Below are 7,728 nucleotides of genomic sequence, written 5' to 3'. Positions count from 1 at the left end.
GCCAGGAAGCTCTTCTGGTATCTCTGAACAATCTACAAGATTGTTAGTTAACTGCCACCTGGCAGCTAACATAAAATTATAGAGCTATAATGTGTTAGTATGAAAGGCCCCCTGTTGATGGGATAGTGTTTTCTACCAAATTTGGAGGCTTTAGGCTAGTTTGAAGGAAGACAGACTGACGTTCCAGGGGGCGGGGGTCCCCCCTTGCACCTGCTACCGTTCTGAAATTAGACTCTGGGTCTGGCTTCCCTATGAGAGAATTAGTCTATAGAATGGCATGCAGGAAGTGATGTTTGTTGCAGCCCTCCATATATACCTAGGAATACGTCGTTTGAGTTCAGTGGGTCTTGCGTCAGAGTAGACACAAGTGTAGGAGGGCATTGTTTGCATGAAACTTATGCACATTCAGGGAATTAAATCCATTTGAACTTAGCTTCAAAGTGAATTTATATTTGCATCTTAGGGCTATTCAACATCTTTATCAAACTTGGATAACAGAATTGGGGGCATACTTATCAAATTTGCAGATGACACCAAATTAGGAGGAATAGCTAATACCCCAGAGGACAGGATCAAAATCAAAATGACCTGAATAGGTTAGAAATCTGAGCCAAAGCTAACAAAATGAAATTCAACACAGAGAAATGTAAGGTACTGCACTTAGGGCAGAAAAATAAAATGCACAGATATAGGATGGGGGGACACCTGGCTGATGAAACTATGTGTGAAAGGATCTATGGCCTGTACAGACTGCCAAAATAAAGCTCTTCGGTCTCTTTGGAGGTATGCTATTTAAATGATGCATGGGTCCTAAGAGCCAGAGGTGCGCCAAAGCCACACTCCATTCCTAAGCACTGGAGTGCAGCTTGGTGCAGCTTCTGGATTCTTAGGGTGCATGCATCATTTAAACAGCATACCTCCAAAGAGACCCGAAGCAGCTTATTTTGGCAGTCTGTAACAGGCCTAAGAGTCCAAGTAGACCACAGTTGAGCAGAGTCAACAGTATGATGCAGCAGCTAAAAGGCCAATGCAATTTTGGCTGCAACAATAAAGTATAGTGTCTAGATCAATAATAATATAAAATAATTTATATACCGCCCAATCACTGGGAACCGAGCGGTTTACAACAGAGGGAGAGGGGATAATAGACGGTTCCCTGCCCTCAGGCTTACAATCTAAAAGACACAACACAAAAGGAGAAGGGAATGGTGATGGGGGGAGGGGATCAGGTCCAGCAGTTATTCTCTCCCTCTGATTGACCAAGGCAGATGGATCAGAGAGAGGGCTTGTCTTCTTCCAGGCAGACAGTTGGAGCTAGCCTGCCTCTCTCTCCCTCAAGATGGTGGCTGAAGGGAGGGCTTGTCTTCTTCCAGATCAAGAGAAGTAATAGTGCCACTCTATTCTGCTCTGGTCAGGCCCCACCTGGAATATTGTGTCCAATTTATATAGGATGTTGAGAAACTGGAGTGTGTCCAAAGGAGGGCGACTAAAATGGTGAAGGGTCTGGAAACCATACCCTATGAGGAACAAGTTAGGGAGCTGGGTATGTTTAGCCTGGAGAAGAGAAGGTTAAGAGGTGATATGATAGCCCTGTTTAAATACTTGAAGGGATGTCATATTGAGGAAGGAACAAGCTTGTTTTCTGCTGCTCCAGAGAACAGGACTCAGAACAATGGATGCAAACTGCAGGAAAAGAGATTCCACCTCAACATTAGGAGGAACTTAATGACAGTAAGAGCTATTCGACAGTGGAACACACTCTTTCGGAGTGTAGTGGAAGTCTCCCTCTTTGGAGGTCTTTAAAGAGAGGCTGGATGGCCATCTGTCGGGAATGCCTTGGTTGAGATTTCCTGCATGGCAGGGACATTTTTATAAACAACATAAAATGTTATAGCTATCTTTCATCTTAAGATGCAACTACATGCTTTTCTTTTTCCACAACTCTTATTTTATTTTCAGGATGGGGGAAAATGTTTACAACTATCTTTGGGACACTCTGCTTGTTCCTAGTAATAACATTCATCCAAGCGTGGCTTCAAATTTTATCTTTGTCCATGTTAGGAAAATTAGTGACATTTGATATTTTGCATTTCATATCCTAGATTCCTGAATCCCACCCACTCCCCAGCAAATCCATGACTTGATAACCTTTTACAGAATAGTTGCCTGTTCTCAGGACCACATCCAACTTGTCCTCAGGGCTGAGACTGTTCAGTTTTCTTGGTATTGTTAAATATTGTGATGACTTCTACAGTACATTTTATTCAAAAGAGAATTTGTCTAGCTTTCTTGTGTTTGTAATATTAGGTTAAACATGTTTATACTATAAAATCCTAATATTATAAATAATCTTTTAAAAAATCCACATCCACATTTTTATACACCCACACACATTTGTAACGGGGGGATGGGGAATGGAAACTTTTTAAAAAGAATGTTTTATATTTGTACAAATGAAAGTTAAACATTACAGTTTTTCTGGGTTTTAAAATTCCGCCTTCATCAGCTCCAATCTGTTACTTATATGAGGTTCTGAATCCTATACAATTCTTGATCACAGACTAATACGCAAAAGAAGGAAGAGTCATAGGCATGTATGTCCCCTCCCCTTTTTTTTATTTTAGAAAATTACCCAAAGTGATCCCCAGAATCTTAATAAGCTAGAAGAAGGAACTTGACTTTCAGTCATGGTACCCTTTCGAACACTTTCCCCTTTGTCAGCCCTCCTGCAAGCTGTTCTTCTTCCTCTTTTTCTGTTGTTGTGATTTAATTAAGGTAGCTAAAATGTTAGGGGTGTTGTACAGTATTTAAAGTTAATAGCCCTGCAGATTTAAGAAGGGCATGAAATGCAAGGATTCAGGAAGAAGAAAGAAGAGGTGGCTAGGAGAAGCAAGATGTAATACAGTATAGCAAATCGAAAGCTCCCTTCTCTTTGCTTTAGACTAGGTATGGCAATCACGAGTTTGGATGTTGTTGGACTGCAATTTCCAGCAGCTGTAGCCAGCATAGTGGGAATGCTGGGACCTACAGTCCAGCAACACCTGCAGGGCTGCCTGATTTTCACCTGTGTTTTAGGTTCTGCATAGTGTGGGGAGAGGAGGGGAGGGAGATGCAGACCCATTCTCCTGTTCTTGTCTGCTGAACTCCAAGATATACTGATGCCTGCTTTATTTTTTCTCTGGCAGATGCCTGAACCTGGAGGCATCCACTGACAGGATGTTTGCCATCCATCCTCCCAATGCTTCGCAGGCACCTCCGACCACCCACTCGGTGAACAACTCCTTGAGCTACACAGGTCTGGCAAAGACCCCAAGTGCTTCTTCACCTGCTGCCCCCATTTTTTCTATGACTCTGGGAGCCGTCTCCAACATTGTGGCCCTAGTTATCCTGATACAATCCTATTCCCGTTTTCGCCGCCGCTCCAAAGCCACCTTCCTGCTTTTTGCCAGCAGTCTGGTGATCACTGACCTAGCGGGCCATGTCATCCCAGGTTCCTTTGTGTTGCGCCTCTATGCCACGCGGCGTGGTTGGGCAGCCATGGACCCTTCTGGATCCCTCTGTCAGTTCTTTGGGGCCTCTATGGTATTCTTTGGACTCTGCCCTCTTTTCCTGGGTTTTATCATGGCGGTGGAACGCTGCGTGGGCATCACTCGTCCATTGTTGCATGCTGGTTTGATCACCCCGAGCCGGACAAAACTTTCCTTGCTGGGACTGTGGGCTGCTGCTCTAGCTATTGCTCTGATGCCCCTCTGCAGCTTTGGGAGCTACGTCGTCCAGGCCCAAGGCACATGGTGCTTCATCAAGGTGCAGAAGGTGGAAGCGTGGCCTGAGGTGGCCTTTGCCTTGCTCTTCTCCTTGCTGGGCTTGGCCTCATTGCTTGCCTCCCTCCTCTGCAACACATTCAGCGGACTCATCCTGGTGCGGGCTCGCCTCCGTGGGCAACGCAAATGTGGACAGCGCCGAGCCAAGGCTCACGACATTGAAATGGTGGTGCAGCTGGTGGGCATCATGGTGGTTTCCTGCATCTGCTGGAGCCCTTTGCTGGTGAGTTGATGGCGGGGAGGAGAAGGGCCCAAAATGCAGCTGAAAAGATGGAACTCCCAAAAGGGATCTGGAAGGGGAGCTGCAATGGTAGCATCAGAGAGGCTTCATGAGGTCTTTTAGAGTTGATTGTTAGAAGTGAGGGATACCTGGAGTGTAGAAAGCATATTAATGAAGCATTGGATTGGTCAGGGAAGATGTAATCCTTGAGATTTTCCAAATTTAGAAAAGCTGTGGTGTTTCTGCCATCCAGATGTTCACTTTGTAAAAATAGCTTTAACTATGCTGTTTTTAAACTTACGTTTTGGTAGTATTTAATTATTATTATTTTTAGCTTTTGTGTTTAATGTTTTAGTTTTATCCTTTTAAATTTTTGTAAGCTGCCTTGAATCCCATTTTGGGAGAAAAGTGGGATATAAATCCCATAAATAAATAAATACATAAATAAATAATATATCCAGAGACCACAGTATCCATGGGAGTCTCTGGAAAGGAGTGGTTGATGCCCATTTGGGGCTGGTGGGGGCTTTCTGGCATCTCCTCTTTTTCCCCCCAAACACATTTTTCCTAACCCAGGACTAAAGTGAAGGTTTTAAAAAGCTCTTTCTTGGACCTAAAATATCCCAGGAAGGCCTCCAGAACATGGTGAAATGGTCCCGTAGAGGTTAGGAGGTGGGCTTGTAAATATAAGGCCATTTTTTCAACTGTTAAAAAATGTGGGATTTTTTTTCTTTTTGCAGTTCCCCACCCCTGGTCTAAGTACACCTTTCCCAACCCCCTCTTTTCATTGGCTGGGAAGAGTGTGGTGGGCCAGGTGAGTCATGTTCCACTGGTCCAGTCAAGAGAACCCCTCCAAGCAGATCAACCAAGGCGATTTTTTTGATTCCTATTGTTCTTTCCTGAGCTGCGGTAAATGAACCAAGCTCCCTTCCCTTAGCTGAGCTCTGAGGAACTGGGAAGTCCTTATTAGGAAACTGTTGTAGCCTTATTGGGTGGAGGTGTCAGAGTGACTACTAGATTCAGCTGCATGGTTGTGTTTGGAGGAAATAGCTGTTCCTCTGCTTCCATGTTTTTAGGGTCATGGGAGATGGTAGGATGCTCCAGGACTCCTGCAGTACTAGCCTCTCACTACATGTCTTTCTCTCTTCTATTCCCAGGTCTTTGTCATTTTGTCAGTGAGCAACTCCCATGGAGACCTGAATTATGATAAGCTGCTGTTTCTCGGGGTGCGCCTGGCCTCCTGGAACCAGATTCTGGACCCCTGGGTGTATATCCTGCTGCGGCGTGCTGTGCTGCGCAAGCTACTTGCTCTATTTCTGCGTCGCCCTGCTGCCAAAGGACTCCGCTTTGACCGCTGGGAGGCCAGCTCCTTCCAAAGCTCAGAGCGCAGTGTTGCTGCTGGCCGCATCTAGTGCCAGCTGGACTGCTAAAGACCATATGAGGAGAACTTGGCCTTGCTGGGGCCTCTCTGGTGTTCTTGCAGAACAGTCTCCCTGAGATTCAGAATCAAGGGCTCTTGCCTGGTGGTGCTATAGCAGGTGACACAATAGCTGTTATGGAAATCTGTTTACACAAGAAGAGTGATCATGGGGCCCAGGACTGTGGGAACAGAGCATGCTATCTGCTGAATTGGGACTTTCCTGTGAATGAGAGGCACTGAACATATTGAGGTGACTTGCTAAGGAATGCTACAATCCTTTTGTGGGGAGAGGTCATTACTGGGTGATGGTAGAGCATATGTTTTGATATCAAAATGTCCCAGGTTCAATTCCTCACACCCCCAGTTAAGCAGAGGTAGGAAGGAGCTCCATTTCAAGTCCTGGAAAGCCATCAGTACTCAAGAGGAGCTCATTCTTGCCTGGATAAACCAATGGTAATGACTCAGTGCAAAGCAATTTTACATTTTCTAGCAATGATGGGGAGAAGCACCATGATTCAGTACATATTAACTGCATGAAATGCTTCTTGATACAAGTTATGCACTCTTGCAGGAGATCTTGATGATTATTAGTGCCATGGTCTAAAGTAGCAGGATGTTGGTCTAGAGCAGGATGCCATCTCTGATTCCCCTGTAGCGTTCAATTGCAACCTCTCCAGGGAGCAAGGGTCCTTTGTGGTTTGGTTCCAAGGCAAGAAGACAGCTGTGATGATCCAAAAGGTGACCCCAAGAGAGCATCTTCCTTATATTACTTGGTTCAGGCATTTTATCTTCCAGTTGCAGGTGATGGGATATTTTGAGCATTTTGTTGCATCTGTTCCCATGCTATGATGGATCACACAGGGCTTATCAAGTCCTTTCCACATTTCTGTGGAGAGGCTGCTCGGTTTCTATGCTCTGCATAGAAAGCCTGGCATACCACTTTGCAGCCTCTCTTCTGCAGCAGAAGCAAGTTGATCCAATATGTGTCCTTTTAGTGCCCTCTTTCACATCTGTGATAGGTGCTATGTAAGATATGTTGGTGAGAACAACACTTAGGGCACATGGGTGATGGTTTAGGGTGGCCTGTCCCGATATGTAAGTACAGGAATTTCAGAAAGCCCCTGCATAAGTGTGGTGGGTAGTGAAGAGGGTGGAAATGTGCTCTCCAAAAAATACTTAGAGAACATTTCCTACACCCAGAGGGCTTGGACTCCGGAGAAAATGGCTTACACACCTGTGGTGGAGTCCTATGCCACCGCTCTTTACCACAGTGATAAACAGTGCTGAGTTTCCAATAGATCCACAGTGGGAGAAAGGCTATTGAGTCTGGCATGCATTTCGCTCAGATGGAGGGCTGCTGAAAACCCTGCACCTCTGCAGAGAGGTTGGTCTGGTTGATAGACCTTTGTGTGCTGCCAGATTGTGTACTCTGGGATGCTGGCTCCTGGGCATTTATGCTGTGCTCAGAGGGCTAATGGGAACACTCTAGAGAAAATAGCTCTGCAGGGTCCATGGAATGGGAGAAGTTGGGCTTGGAGCATCCCAGTACTCTGGCCAAAGAAAGTTGTTCACTAGCGCTGGGCGCTCTGCAATAAAGTGAATATGAAGAGTATCCTGGCTGATTATGCTTGATTTGTTTTTGTGTCACTGACTTGGTCCCAACTTTTCTGCTGTCAGCTGCCCCTGCCTTAGTGCATTTACCTGGGATCACTCTGCCTGTTGTCGGCTCTTCCTGGGGCTAGTCTAGACTATGGGGTGGTTGCTGGTTTGGTTTGGAGAGTGTGTACTGGCCGGGCCTTAACCAAACCAAGTTGAAATCTGGCAAATCGGTCCAGCAGCAAAACCTGCTGTATGTGTAAGGCTTCAGCCATGCAGTTCCATTGCCACCTTCTACATCTGGGTTTTTTTTTCTCCACAAGGTATATGAGGGTATTGTCTAGACCTTTGCAACATGCCCAAAACTTTCTACAGCTTTCAAGCCCCATTAGGGGCTGTCACTGCTCCTGCTGGTTACCAGTTGGAAGAGGAAAGAGCAGGGAAAACAGTTCAAACATTGTTTTTGTGAGTTTTTCGGGCTATGTGGCCATGTACAAAAAACTATGGATGTCGGCCATGAAAGCCTTTGACTTTACAGTTCAAACATTGACAAACTAGCTCATCTTGGCTCAGAAGGGGAATGAAATGGGAATGGACAGAGTGCACTGTCGTGTCCCTTCACCTTGGAACTACAATTTCTGAACTGCCTCTCTGTCTGTATGCAGCAGTAC

At 45.5% G+C, this 7,728-nt stretch overlaps 1 protein-coding gene across 1 annotated transcript; it reads left to right on the top strand.

The window, feature by feature from the left end:
• Window positions 1-3,033: 3,033 nt before the first annotated feature.
• Window positions 3,034-7,065, top strand: PTGER1 (prostaglandin E receptor 1). The gene is made up of 2 exons (XM_042447907.1): window positions 3,034-4,044; window positions 5,199-7,065. Exons 1-2 carry the CDS (start codon window positions 3,217-3,219, stop codon window positions 5,451-5,453), a joined length of 1,083 nt encoding a protein of 360 aa, XP_042303841.1. The 5' UTR covers window positions 3,034-3,216; the 3' UTR covers window positions 5,454-7,065.
• Window positions 7,066-7,728: the final 663 nt, after the last annotated feature.

Source organism: Sceloporus undulatus, chromosome 2 (assembly GCF_019175285.1).
Source record: "Sceloporus undulatus isolate JIND9_A2432 ecotype Alabama chromosome 2, SceUnd_v1.1, whole genome shotgun sequence".
NCBI classification, from domain to species: domain Eukaryota; kingdom Metazoa; phylum Chordata; class Lepidosauria; order Squamata; family Phrynosomatidae; genus Sceloporus; species Sceloporus undulatus.
The sequence above is the reverse complement of the archived record's forward strand: the minus strand, read 5'-3'. Positions and strand labels throughout refer to the sequence as shown.